General features: G+C 31.7%; 1 protein-coding gene and 1 long non-coding RNA gene across 2 annotated transcripts; both read right to left on the minus strand.

The window, feature by feature from the left end:
• Positions 1-1,785: 1,785 nt before the first annotated feature.
• On the minus strand, positions 1,786-13,851 carry LOC128163005 (heat shock 70 kDa protein 12A-like). The gene is made up of 5 exons (XM_052826469.1): positions 13,831-13,851; positions 6,777-7,080; positions 3,189-3,407; positions 2,936-3,086; positions 1,786-2,855 (listed from the first exon to the last, which is right to left on the minus strand). Exons 2-5 carry the CDS (start codon positions 7,071-7,073, stop codon positions 1,786-1,788), a joined length of 1,737 nt encoding a protein of 578 aa, XP_052682429.1. The 5' UTR covers positions 7,074-7,080; positions 13,831-13,851.
• LOC128163015 (uncharacterized) lies at positions 3,682-4,676 on the minus strand. Its single transcript, XR_008240750.1, has 3 exons — positions 4,500-4,676; positions 4,197-4,323; positions 3,682-3,780 (listed from the first exon to the last, which is right to left on the minus strand). It is a non-coding gene; the product is annotated as an uncharacterized LOC128163015 (long non-coding RNA).
• Positions 13,852-14,864: the final 1,013 nt, after the last annotated feature.

Consider the following 14,864-nt stretch of genomic DNA (forward strand, 5'->3'; position numbering starts at 1 on the left):
AAAAAACGAGAAAAGTTACAAAGCAAGTAAACGTATGAGAAACTGGCTTTTCAATCTATTTATAAATAAGAAATAGTATGAAGTATTTTTGAATAATTTGTATTCAAACGTTTTATCTAGACTTCAACTTCACTGAAACAGAGTCAAATAAGTATATTGAATGTAGTATAACCAGCATTTATTATTTTAACCTTTGTTTATTACAAAATTTACATATACTAGATGGTTGTCTAATTTTTATATCATGTAATTCATGTATTCATATATTTAACAGTGATTTACATTCTAGTTAATAATTATATTTATCTGCAATTCTATGTTTATTACAAAGTTTACATATACTTCCATGTGAGGAATATTTGACGGTCTGAATATTTTGGTCTCTATCGGGAGGCGATGATTAATTGTACGAAATTTTAAAAATACATTACTAAAATGTCTTGTTAATTTTTCTTTTTAAATTATGATTCTAGTCGAAAATTTGTCTTTAAAAAAGCAAAGTTACGTGTGTAAAAATGTTATTGATTATTGTTACTGGTGTAATTGCATTCATATATAATCACATGGCACTTATTTTATTTGTTTTTATGAAAGAAGTATGCCCCAATAATATAAAAAAATAACAATATTGGGGTACTTAAACATTTATTTCTGAAAAAAGTGCCTCAAACATCTACACATGTACGTGCATTTGCATTGTCCACATATAGATGCTTTCATTCATTTTTTGCCCTTTAATTCTTATTTTCATTTGCTTTGAGATGTTATACTTCCATTTATTTTTTCTTTAGATTTAGATATAACGTTTTCAAAATTGTCTCTATATAATCCTTTAATTCAGTCCTTTGAGACCATATCAGTTCATTATACTTTAACCTTGTATTTAAAATCTAATAGACACGTTTTTTTTAAATTTCTTTGACACACCTGTGTGAATTTCAGCCAAAGAAACTGTGCATAGTTTTTCAATAAACAGGAATTGTTTTCTCAAAAAGAGTTATTTTGGTGAACTTTAAATTTGATTGGGTTTAAAACAAAGCTAGTGGACCAAATATTCAAATTTTTAAGTAATAATGTACTAAATTAAAGCTTTGGACATAACACTTAAATTGATATAGTTCTGCGCTTATGACCTCATCATTGGTTATTCGAGATTAAAACGAGAAAAGTTTAATGAATTGGTCCATAACAAGTAAGCGTAAAAGCATCTCCGCTAGCCAAGGGGTTTCGGTCCACTTTGCTGGCCCACTAGTATAAAATTAAACTTATTGAGGGTATTTTGTAGAAAAAAGTGCCTTTATCATCTACACACTGTGGGTTGTTTGTTTGGTTTTTTTTTTAGCAAAATCATAAAATTATGATCTCAATAACAATAGGGATATGATTCATTCATACATATTATTGTAAACACAAGGGAGAAGTCAGTGTTTTTCTTAAACCATTGATGATTTTTTGGAGGATTGGGGTATTTGTTTTTTAAAATATCAAAGACCACACCCCAAACCGATCTGTGTTAGAAGAAAGAAGCTGCTGAAGAAATTGGTTTAATTTTGTAATGAAGGGAGTGAGTAAATGACTTCATGAACTAAAGTTAATAGTAAAATTCTTCATTTGTGACAACCGTCTTTGGTAAATTTACTGCGTGAAAAGTTTTGTCATTTTCTTTAAGAATTAAACCCACATGTTTATCTCGTTTATCAATTTTTTCATATAAGCGAAGAATTTCAGAATTATTTTGCACTATTTAAACAGTGATACTATTTTCAGTTCTATAGGCTACTCAAATCAGCCAAGGAAGTCAACATTGGTTGTTACAGCTCTCTCGGGGTTATCTCTATCAACCGCTGTGACAGCAATTTCAGTTCCACTAAACGTCATGTGGACAATGACTCCACGATCCATTCCCTTGGATGTGTCTGGCATGTCAACCATAAGCTTGCCCAAATGTGTACATCCTTCATCTGTCGTGTATGTCGGTTCTTTGTCATGTGAAGTGTATATATCAACTACACCATTCGTTTGATCTGGTTCTACCGGTGTGTATGTTCGTTTCACTTGTTGTTCCCCGACCTCAACCACTTGTCCCACACGGACATGAATACTGAAGATATCGTCACAGCGTTCAATTCCATTGTGTAAGATTTTTTTAAATTTAGGATGAATGGAACTATTGAATTTTGTTGCTGTCTTAACTCCATATGTATATCTGCAAACTCTACCTGAAACTTTTTCGGGTTCATGTCCACATAATACCGCTCCCTTTAAAACCGCTAACCCAGCTTCTTCTGGTATAATGACTTTTTTGTTTTTAAATGCCTCTCTTATTTCCGATTGTAACATGAGTGATTCTGAAAATCCCCCTACTAGTAAAATGAATGACACATCGTTTACTGCAGGGTGTGTGAATAGCTCCTTCAGATGGTTTACTATTTGGGTGCAACTTTCACGAAATAGCATCTTCACAAGACTTGCCTTTATTCGAATCTTATCGATGTTCCAAGTCAGTTGTTCTCTGTATTTTGAGTTCCTTGTACAAACATCTGCTATGTTGATTCCCGGATTCATTTTGCAAAATGTCTCTGACAATCTGACTGGGACTTTAATCGTCACTAACCCATTTAGATCAGGGCTGATTTTCCTCTTTTTTATTTCAAATTCCCGCAGAAGACCAAGAAAATCATACTTGTTATCAGAACTGAATTTTTCGAAAACGTCGTTTCCTACAATATCGGCCAAGAGTCTTGTAAATGATGCATCTACATTGGTCCCACCCCAATCACCTCCGTTGGCTTTATGGAGTTCCTTTACAGATCCATTTTCCCCGACTTCATGGACAGTAATGTCTATTGTTCCACCTAAATTGAAATAAATAATAATTTGAAATCAAACACGTTAGAAGTGTTAAGGGATAGAAAATTTAAATACGTTATCATACCTCCAGCATCAACAACCATATATTTTTCTCCAGATTTAAAGACCCCAAATGTAGAATTATCACTGTCTTTATGTATTGGAAGATGCATGCAGTATAACGAAGCAGCTTCAGGTTCAAGGGCAAGCACCAACTTATCTCTGCATATACCAGCCTAGAAAGGTATTTATACAGTAAAAAGTTGTATGTGTTCATGAACACTTTTACAAAATCTAACAGAGCATTACTCAGAAAGTAAATGAGTAAAAAAAAAAACCTCTTCCGCGGCTTCTCTCATGAATTGTTTTGACTTGTCGTCCCAAATTGCTGGCACTGTTAAAACCCACGTTGTATCGGACTCTTCTATGCCAGTCATCTGCTTTTTGCAGTTGGTCAACATTTGATCTTTTAGATAACCAATCGCAGTAGAAAATACTTTTATTGCTTTCATTTTCATTCCTTTGTCATCTTCAATAAGGGTTTTTCTTGTTAAGTCCTGTTACAAAAACCATAAGTTGATTAAGGTGGATCTCTACACCAAATAAGTGTAGGAGATTTTTGTTGCATGCATTTGTTACCAATACTAGGCACAGTATTCAACAATAATAGACCTCAAAATACAATACACTATTTTCTAGAGAATTTTTAAAATATCAGTCTGGTTCCAGATAACCCCTTATTTATCAAATTTTTTAAACATTTCTGTTTTAAAATTCTTATGAAAGTGAAATGTTATTAAGTTTAGAAATGACAAACAAAAAAATCATGAATGAAGTTTGTATGATTTTTATTGGAATCCACATAAATATGAAACTAAAATATAAAAAAATTCTTTTAAGGCAAACTGCTGGACAAAATCCCACAAAAACCTGAAAATATAAACAATATTCGTTGGTGAATGGGATGAAGAACAAAAATTGAATGAAATTGAAAAATTAAAGGAAATACTTAATTATTGCAAAAATCTTGGTATGAAAGATCCTGTTTAAGAGTTGTCTTTCTTTATTTTACATGGTCTCAAATATCTTGGGATCAATTTTTTAATTAATAAAAATCACGAAGAAAAATTAAAAAAGGAACTAGTCTATGCTAAATATGTAGATATAAGATAAGTAGTGCTTATGATAATGTTTGAAGCTGAAAAATTTTATTATTGATGAATGCATTATATATATTTAACTCTTCAGAACAAAATATTAGTAGTTAATTATATTATAAATTGCCTTTTACTTTTTTATATACAATAGCAATTATAAACAAAAACCATACGCATATTAATACATACATTAGATGTCCATAGTGATACACATGCATGTGTGGAAATGAAAAACATGCTCCTTTTCAGAATTCTGTCTTTCCCTCATTTTGGCTTGCAAATCCGGGCTTCCACTGCTATTGCTACCTAGCGGTACCTATTTTAATCAATATACATTAGTTTAATGTCAAAGTTTCAGTGAAAGTCTTTTACTGCAAATTTTTTTTTTTAAATTTGGAAAGTAAGGATCAATTCAAGAGATCGTACTACGGTACTTTCGTTTTATATTCATCATACATATATAGTTTAAATGAAAATTTGACATCTGCTTACCTATATCGATAATCCGCCACATATGTATGATCGTCTGTTGCAGATGACATGACAAAAATGTATTGCCAATAGCAGCAGAGCAGGGAAACGGTATATTATTTAGATTCCACGTTTTCCGTACAAAACAGCTGATAATCAATGTTAGTTAAAAGCTTTAAACAGGAAGAACATTGACCTATTTTCTAAGCGTTTTGGTAATTTCATTCCTATCTCATCTCCTTAGTTAGAATTAATTTTAGGTGAGGTAAATCAATATCTTAGAAACAAACTGAATATGACAGCTGCCTTTACCATAATAAATCGTAGGATTTTTTTTTACGAAAAGAAAGAGTATTTAGGGACCAAAAACAGCCCATTGGATTGCATGGATGATCTTGAAATAAATTGTATTATCAAAGTTAGACTCCCTCGCCATTTGAGTCTGGGCATATGCCAGCAGCTAGAAAACGACATTACAAAGCCAACAAGAAGGTCACATTCGCTGCCACCGTCCCTCCAGGTCACAGTTGCTTTACGTTTTTTGCTTCTGGGAACTTCCAAACAGTTACTGCGGATCATCATGTTATAAGTAAAGATAGCATATCAAGGATTGTAAGGGACGTGCCTATATCCTTGGTAGAAAGAAGTCCGAGTTACATTAAAGTACCAAACAATGAGACTGCAATTACAAATACCATGTTTAATTTCTCAAGAATATGTGGGTTTACAAATGTTATAGGCCTAATATATGGGACACGTGTTGGAATTAAGTCCCTGTCTTTTGAGGAAAATGTATTTCTTAATAGGAAAAATAATCATTCAGTTAACATTATGACTGTCTGTGATGCCAATTTAAAGTTTGTTAAAGTAGGTATATGGCGCGGATCATCCCATGATTCATTTGTATGGATCGGAACAATTATATACATGTATTTTGCAAACTTTTTAAAAACAAAAAATATCAAGAGTATAGCTTTTAGCTGATCCCCTTTGGCCATATTTGCATATATCTGCCTTAAACCCAACTACTCCTATAATGTGGCACATGCGAAAACAAGAAACGTCACTGAAAGATGGAGTGTGGAAAATGCAGTTTCGTTGTGTGGACACATCAGGAGGAACAGTTATGTTCTCGCCCAAAAGAGCCTATAATATCAATGTGGCAACTTCAGTTTTGCACAATTATCTGCATTGATAATGAAGTCCCATATCGAGAAGAAATAATTGTTATTAATGACGGATATGAATTCGTGCATCGTGGACACAGTGAATGATGGAACAGAAACAGAAGACATATGATTGAAGCCAGATTTTAAGCAGCATGTTGTTGTTTTTTTTATTATTTCCTGCATTACAGTATGAATTATCTAGCGTAGATAACGACATCTTATATAGACATGTACATATTCCTCATTGAAATGCGAGAAACAAGACATTAATAGTTTAAATATAAATTATAAATAATAAAAGTCGTACATTTTATGTATTCCTACGCCAGAGTTCAATATAGTCTCGTTCAACCAGACGCTCGGCATCCGGCAAGCAGAGAGTCTCCCTTGCTTGTCGGAGATCAACGGATACAGCTGAGAGTCTGGTTAAACGAGACTAGTGTTCAATTTTGTTTGGATCCATAAAATTTTTTCATAACTATTTCGATTACTGATACGCAGTTTGATGAACTAATTCTTTGAATATTACACAACATGATTGATATTGGATTTTCACGAATTTCCTGTAGGAGAATTCATATTATAAAAATGTGCGTAATTCAAATACTAATAGGAATTTACTTGCCATGTATGCAAAATTACGTATCGTTGATTTTAAAATAAATAATAATCGATAAAATCAACTCTCGTCAGTACTTTGATTTTGTGAAGTGATTGTGGCATATTGAAAATAATTCCAAGCTGACAAATTTTTATGCTGTGTTTCTCTTGCTCCAAGTGTAATCTTGTTTGTTTGATAACGAGCCATTGTTCTTTAATATGAAGCCTATTCCTTTAAACTCCCAGTCTATTCTTCTCTATCTCTAATCTTTCTTTTTTCACCTTCAATCAGTTCTAGGGATGGCGTTTTGCCAATCTTAAGTTTTTTGCCGATTAAAAAATATTAGGAATCATTAATATATTATATACAAGCAATACGAAAATTGCTACTGAACGTTTTTGATTGATAATTTTAATGAACAGGGCGGTGTAGAGTAATACGTAATTCGAGATTTAAAAATATATTTTTAAAAATTCAGTAAACGAATATATATCAGTAAACCAGAAGTAAAAATGATAATAAACATACCATCCTTTTGTACAGAGTCATTTTGAATCTTCTAAAGTAATACCAATCATGATGATTGTCATCAAGGGCCAATTCTGAATACTTATCCTCAGCATCATAACCGAAGGAATGAAACTCTCCCTTTGGATCAAAAAGAACGCATGTCGATGTCTTTAAAGACACTACACCTCCGCAGCCTGCAGTCCATAAATTTATTGAGATCTTCAATGGGTCTTTCATGTATTGGTGCCCAAAAGAAAATGCATAACCAGAGAAGGTTGTACCAATATCAATCGCTGCCACTATGAGGTTAGCCATGACTTTTCTGACAAAAGACAAAATGAAGTTTAATCAATCGGTCATCGTACATGAAGATTAAAATGTGCATTTATGATTGCTTTGGCATGGAATCCGTCAACTGTCAGTTAACATCTGTTAATGGTATGATAAAAAAACCGCTTATCTTCCATAAAAGTTTAACAAATTGAATCTAACATTTGTTTTAAAGAAAGTTTTTTATATTTATTAGGTAACTCTTTAACATGGTGCTATGGTCGTCTATCGTTAATTAACAATTTAATCGTATCTGTGTTTTCTCTCTTAGAAACAAGCCAAATAATTGTTCAGAAACATTCTAGCCAATCAATACTAAACCATGTTTGAAACATTAATTTGTTTGTAGTAGGGGCACATATTGTGAGATTATAGGCCTCAGCAACCCCCAAAGCTTGATTTTTAAGTTTGGACTGTAAACCCTAATTGATGCAACCTTTAAGATCTTTATTCTCTATTACTGTACAAATTTTTGTCAAATTCTTAATATAATAATCAGTAGTTTTGATTTTTGACTGGTGTCCGGAGGTGTCGTATAACTAAAAGTCCGCCCCGTAAAATGGTCCGGCCGGACCTTTAATGTTAACATTTAGGGCCCGGCTTTCCCCTTTAAGAAAAGGTCCTACCCATAGTCACTTATTAAAAGTTCTTGTTAAAGTTGAAAAAATAGAATGACCGGTTTCAGCATTTTTCCAAGTCAAGAGTCTTTATTCCGCTCCGCTACTCCCAATTTCTTGGATTGTAAGAGTATCAATTCTGAAGCATGGTTTTGTTGTTTAAAGAAGGATGTATGTTCTTAAATATTTTTAAACTCAACTATTTGTATTTTATAAGAAAAAGTGGAAATTTTGTTTTGGCTCAAAAAGATAAATACATTAAGCAGAAAAACACTTCCGTCAGCTTCACCCTATGTTTATAATGATAATAAATAAATTCACGCAAAACAAGAAACAATGGTGATACTATAAGAGAAAAGTTTTTTAAAACTTCATTTAATTACATATGATCATTAATCGAGCAGTCTCTCAGAAGTCTGATTGCTATTTTGGCAAGGCGCGTGCATATTGTAATATTATTGTATAAATATATGTAAGCATCCAAATGAATAGGAACCCACATCACGTTTAAGGTATTGAAAACGTGAAATACATATTTCAGTTAAGTAAATATGGGTGACGTTCAAGGGTAATAACTAATTTGATCATGCAATGTCGATTCTATAAGATCAAATTTATAAATATGTGTTTTAATTTTATCAACAGTTTGATATTTTGATTTGTAATAAACCTGTGGTATTCGTTAGGTATTGCTAGACGAATCTTGATACACAAATGGGAGTTTTACATTGAATTAATCATTACCTTTGATGAAGTTTCGCTGTTTAACCAACATGGTCAAGAGCAGATAAGAAGTGTCTATATTGTAAACTTAGCACAATCTTTTGAAAGGCGATCACTCCAAAATAAAAGTTCAACAAATTGATTTGAGTAAACCTTGTCGAATCAGATTTCGATAGGCGGAGTTTATACATTCAAAAGAGAGAGAGAGAGAGAGAGAGAGAAAGAGAGAGAGAGAGAGAGAGTGTTTTAAAAAATTATTACAAAATATGCCTGCATAGACTTGCTTCCCCCTAAAACCGTTCTTTACTATTAGAGAGAATTGATCCGTCTGTAAAATATAATTTGTGTTGAATTTGGTCAAACGTGTTGACGATAAATAGAGTATTATTTTTTTTTGTACCTTTAATTTTTTTTTCCTGGTTCACATTTTTTTTAATTTGTTTATTTTTGCATTCTTATTACAAACGTTATCCATGCCCCTGTCCCTGTTTGTGGGTGTGTAATTTCTGCAGAAATTTAGTCTGTCCCAAGATATTTTTGCCGCATATTATTCGATATTCATAAATACTTTTTGATTCAGACGATGTTCATTCAATAGTATGAAAAAATATTTGTGTAAATTATCTTAAGTTTGAAATACAATACAAGGTATTTTAGTGTTATTCATATTTAATATTCATCAATTACAAATGTTATTTATTGTTGTATAATAAAAATTGCCCCAATAAAACCAAAGTGTTTGGTTTTTATATTTTTTTATAATTTAATTCTGGTTGTAACGCGCTTTCTGATTGGCTAAAAATTATTTCATATCGTATAAAGAATGTTGCCTACGTCATATTCAGACTAAAGTCAAAAACGTATCAATACGCCTGGCGTTACGTTCGAATTTTTTTTTTTTTTACAATTTTACGTCATTTTAAAGGTCAAATGACCGTTTTTATCTACAATGAAAAGTATTAATATTAAATTATAAGCAATGAGTTCAAGATTTATTAGTTTTATACGATATAAAATGGTTTGAAACAGTTTACGCTTTTAAATACGGTTTATAAAGCGTAAAATGCCCCAAACCATTCTTTATCGTATAAAACAAATAAATATTTCATTCCTTAAGTACAAAATTCAATGTACAAGGAAAGATAAATTCTCCTAACTATACATTGATTTGTGTACAATATTTTTGGCGTAATAAGACGTAATAAAGGTGTGACGTCATTGACATTCAATGACGTTATATATAATAACAATCGATACTTTTTTCTCCCTTTTTATAAAAATCGGGTCTAAATTTTGGTTTAACGAGGCCGGGTCTAATTTGTTCTGCCCTAGATTTTCTAATGAATTTCTACTGAAATAATAATTATTTTATTAATAAGATGAAAAAATCAGACATTTACCACATCGTTTGTTAAGGGGGTCATCTCAAAGTTGATTAATTTTTAACATAGGACCCTATGGGATTTTGCTTGAAATGTATCATTTTTGCGCATTTTTAACTTTTTTTAATACTTCTGCCCTAGGGATTTCTTTTTCTGTTCTACATATGAAAGGTATTGCTGAAAGGCATCAAATGGTAAAAAAACCCAAACATTTTACCTCCTGGTTTGTTCTTGGGGTCTTATCAAAGTTGATTTTTGTATGCCCAATTTTCAAGATTGTCAGATAATGGCTATTTTTTATTTGACAAAGGCAGAGATGGTGAACTAATAGATGTATATATAAGATCACATATCAAGGGTCATTAGTATAAAATACATGTTACTGTCTTGAAATGCATGTATAAAGCTATATTTAGGCGGGGTAAGAACCCTCTTCAGGTTTTCAAGTTTTCGAACCGAGCCCAAATATAGCTTATACTTCAAGACATTTATGGTTATTCTACAATATAATATTGATTTTACGCCTCAAATGAGCTATTTTCGACAAATTTCGCTGAATATCTGCAGTTGAAACCATAACGCAATGGCGTCAACCAAGCAAAAAGATGACGTCACAATGCAAATAAAACGCTGTGCGAAAGCGTTCGTACTCGAACTGTACTCGGCCTCGTTTAACCACTATACGATACATTTGTTTTTTCTCCAACTCCTTAAAATACAAATGCAAGTGCATTTAATACATGTCTTATATTAACATTTTAAACGAATTACTGTTATAACGTCATTAATTCTGTGAAGAAATTTTTTGTGAGTTAAACAATAAAAAATACATTACAGTCTGAACGGTTTTTTATGCAATATCTAAATGTCAAGGTCTAATACAGGGGATCTGCAACGGTTAAAATGCAAATATAAGTAATAAAGAACGATTATTTAGTGAACATGGCGTTATGAATAGCAACTGTTCTGCTGACATATTTTCCATGATGCGGTAGTGCGCATCATGGAATATGCCAACAGAGCAATTGCTATTCAAAACGCCATGTTCACTAAATAACGTTGTTAATTTCTTAAAAAGTTTTATTACTTCTAAATCAATATACATGATAATTTGTGATTGCTCAAGCATTGGATCTGTTAACTATTAGTTTTAAAATTTAGTCTTGTTTGGATTTTAATTGTGACCTTTTCTGATCCAAAAGATCATATAGCCAACATAACTTAAACTCTGGTCTATTAGCTCTCTTCCGTAAAAGTTCTTATAAAGAAGTTATTTATTTTTTATTGGTCACTGTGTGTTTGTCTCTTGTCGCATGTTAACATATTAAAGAATTTCTCAGAAGCAAATTATTTGCTTACCATCAGTTCTGTCTACATTATTTATTTTGTTTGCAATTTATTAATAATTTTGTATTGGAAGGCGTTTAAATTGTGACCTTTGCCAATTTCTTTTAGATACTATTAGTAATTGATGCATCATTTGAGTTAGAAGGCAGGGTCACGATTTGCTCCAAAAATCTTCAAATGTAATCGTTTTTCAAGTTTTTATTAATTTGACTTAGATATTGATGTTTTTTTAAATGAAAGTTAATAAAAGTCATTTTTGGGAGATGAAAGTTAATAAAAGTCATTTTTGGGAGTTGATTTTAAACCAACTCTTTCATTTACTCAGGCAAACCGGAAGTAAAACAGTGTTTGGACCTTATCATAAAATCATCACCGCTGAAAGAAATCGTACTTGAAAATAATCGATAAATTTGACGTAATGTATTCGTAAGCCTGATTCAGTGGCATTGTTTTTTTTCAAATAGACTTATTTATAAATAATAATAATGAATGTATTCAGATTTCAAATGGTACGAACGATAAAGAAAGTAGTCCAATAAATTATATTCCCTCGCCAGCGTTCAATAAGCTGCTTCCCCGCATAAACAATATTAAATTGCTGCAAAAGCTGGAAAGCGATTAGCGAGGCTGTTGTTAAGTTATAATTAATCCAACATAGATTCCTCATTTCGTCAGGTCATATTTTATGTTTTATATTCACAACTGAATAAAATCAGCTCATATCAGTACTTTCTGTACTTTGATTTTAGTTTATAGGCAAGATACAGAGCCCACAACTCTGTGTTATGTTAACACATACATGTTGAATGCTGAATAGAAATTACAAGGTTTCAAACAGATTTGAAGGTATCAGGCACTATATACTGTTTATTTCGGGTTTTAACGACCTAGCAAGAAGAAAAGTTACTTGAAATAGAATTTTATTAGTATATTCAACAAACTTAAAACATGGTACGAGCGTTATTTACATTAGAAAAAATTGTTAGTTCTGTATTTCTCAAATAACCTACTTTCAAAATTTGGCTGATCATAAAAAATACTCCAATGAAGCAATTTAAATATAATGATTTTCAGCTTAAATTATCCAACTTCTTTAAAAGATTCAGCTTAGTATTTCTTTACCAAAGTTGTAATATGTCTTTAATTATAGTTTAACCAAGATATCAATGCTATTGTTAATGAAGTTTTTAAAAGTTATCTAATTACTAGTATATCTAAGTACGACACTTAAAACTTTGAAAGGCATTAATATGCTATGACGTTGAAAGGTTAATTGAAAACAATGTCCTAAACAATAAAGCAGCTATTTTGAATTTATAATATTTATCACAGATCGCTAGATTTTCGACAGACACCACATCATTCTAAGGCTTTACAGGAAATCCAATGCAACCGGAGGTATTGAAATCCTACCATAAAGACCAAAACGTCATGTTACGACACATGTATATTCAGCAATATGCTGTGGATATCACACATATAATTTTTTGTTAAGTATTATAGTTTGCTGACTTTAAAATGGATTTTCCACACAAACGGAGCGTGTAGAGATTTCAGTCCTGTCAGTTTCTACAGAGCTATGAATTATTAATCAATTCTGTAAGAAATAAAGGGAATCATACTTGGTGGATGTAAATATTTAAACAATGAAATCCTTTCTTTGGTGATTCACTCGGGATATGAAGGTAGCGACATTGCAGGAAAAATACATAACCCGCATGAATCATCAAAGAAAGCATTTTATTGTTTCTATTAACATCTTTATTTCACTAATTGATAAAATGATTATGAAAAGTTATTAAAATTCACTTTACTGTTAATGTACATAAGTACATGTACGTTAGCTAAAAGAAACAGCCAAATCGTCTCTTGTGAGACTGAGTCTGGCATCATCATGATTATTTCGTGCAGTCCGTGAGTTTACTTAGGTCGCTGTAGATTCAGACCAATCGTTAAACAGGGCGTGTCAATTTCAGCCCTGTCACTTTCAGCCGCTGTAGATTAAGACCAATCGATAAATGGAGCGTGTAAATTTCAGTTTGGCTGGTAGAGCTATGAATTGACTATATTTTTTCGTAAGAAAAAGAGGAAATTATACATGGATGATGTAAATATTTATGTTTGAATAATGTATAATTCCTCTTCCAAACAGCAGGGTATGAATTTAGATTTCATAAAAGAAGATACAGAAAGGATACGAAGTAAACGATGTAGCCCATGGGCCTCTTTTTGCACACAGGTGCTTGAGGATAGACATCCCCACCAGTATATATTCCCGGGTCTTTACTCATTTTTGCTATGAAATTAACTTTTTATGGAATTTTATTCTGAAATAACTTATGCATTCATTCCGAAAAATTACTCAAAACAACCATTTTGAAAAAAATACGCATCGATATATATGATACAATTTCAAAATATTTGTTTTAAGTAAATTTTTGGAATGAAAGAATGAATTACTTTAGAAATATGTCACAAAATAAATAATTTAATGGAAAAAAGATTAAGACCCGGGAATCTATGCTTGGGTGATGGTGTATCCTGTCCACAAGCACATATGCTTTTTACGAAAATTAAAATAAAATATATGACAACTTGGTAAATTTTTGTAACATTCCCATTAATAGTACTCACTGTAGTATTAAAGATATAAGTATGACATAAAACCATTACCTTTCTAAGTTTCGCTTTGAATTCCACAAATACCAGATGGGAAGTGTCTATATTTAGAGCATAACAAGTATTGTATTATGAAAGTACAAAAAATAATAATAATGATATATGTTTTCAATAGATCTTTGATTTAATTTGTTTTTCCTGAAATAAAAACACTTTTATAAAAATAGTTTTTTACCTTATTAATTTATTAATTTGATACTTTCTTGTTCAAATCTGCTTTATTTGCACAGGTGCAAAATGAGGACCGGACCGACATCTCCCTTTCAGCGATAAGGCGATACTGATACATGCATGGTTGAAACATTTACGATACAAAGTCCTTTTTAAAGATAACATCTTAAATTAGTTATCAAGTGTTTCCACTGCATTTTAGTGGCTTAAATAAAATGAGCAAAGCAGATATTGGGTACGTTTAGTTCGCCGTTGATAGACAAAAGTTACTGTTGGTAAAATGTACTACCATTGGCATGTCATAGGTACCAAAGGTTTTTGCCAATGGTATACGCAGACGATCTATAGAGTAGGAAGTACTGATGATTAACGTCACAACTAGTTATAAACATGGCAGCGAAATCAAGACATTAAGATCCCGGTTTTTGGGAAGCGATTTTTTCTCAATAACTATGACGACTGAGGTGCAACATATGATTAAAATTTTGCTAGAGATAATTAGGGCAGTAAAATATGTTTGTTGCTTGAATATCTTTATTCAAACTGTAATCAATATTACCAAAGTTTCCATTTGATTTCCATTGGTAATATTGGTAAAATCAGTATTTGTAAAACTGTTCAGGTTTAATCGGTAAAACTGGTATCATTGTCATTCAATTGCACCGATAGTATACTAAAAGTTGGTACCACTATAAAAATATGAACTCACCCATTATTCTACGTAGTCAAATTTGTCAACAATTCATCAAACATAAATAACCACAGATTGCATAGCTCACTTAGAAGAGGCATCACCTTTAGAAGACAGTTATTATCATATTCCACTGTATATATTTATATAATCGTTGAAATGGTAA

The sequence above is a fragment of the Crassostrea angulata genome, chromosome 9 (assembly GCF_025612915.1).
Source record: "Crassostrea angulata isolate pt1a10 chromosome 9, ASM2561291v2, whole genome shotgun sequence".
In the NCBI taxonomy this organism is placed as follows: domain Eukaryota; kingdom Metazoa; phylum Mollusca; class Bivalvia; order Ostreida; family Ostreidae; genus Magallana; species Magallana angulata.

Bases quoted from the DNA above. Each gene is read 5' to 3' on its own strand.
- LOC128163005 (XM_052826469.1), bottom strand. From the start codon at position 7,073: ATGGCTAACCTCATAGTGGCAGCGATTGATATTGGTACAACCTTCTCT. The intron at 3,087-3,188 runs GTTTTTTTTTTT...ATACCTTTCTAG, and splicing joins TGAGAGAAGCCGCGGAAGAG to GCTGGTATATGCAGAGATAA. The intron at 2,856-2,935 runs GTATGATAACGT...ATTTCAATTTAG, and splicing joins TATGGTTGTTGATGCTGGAG to GTGGAACAATAGACATTACT.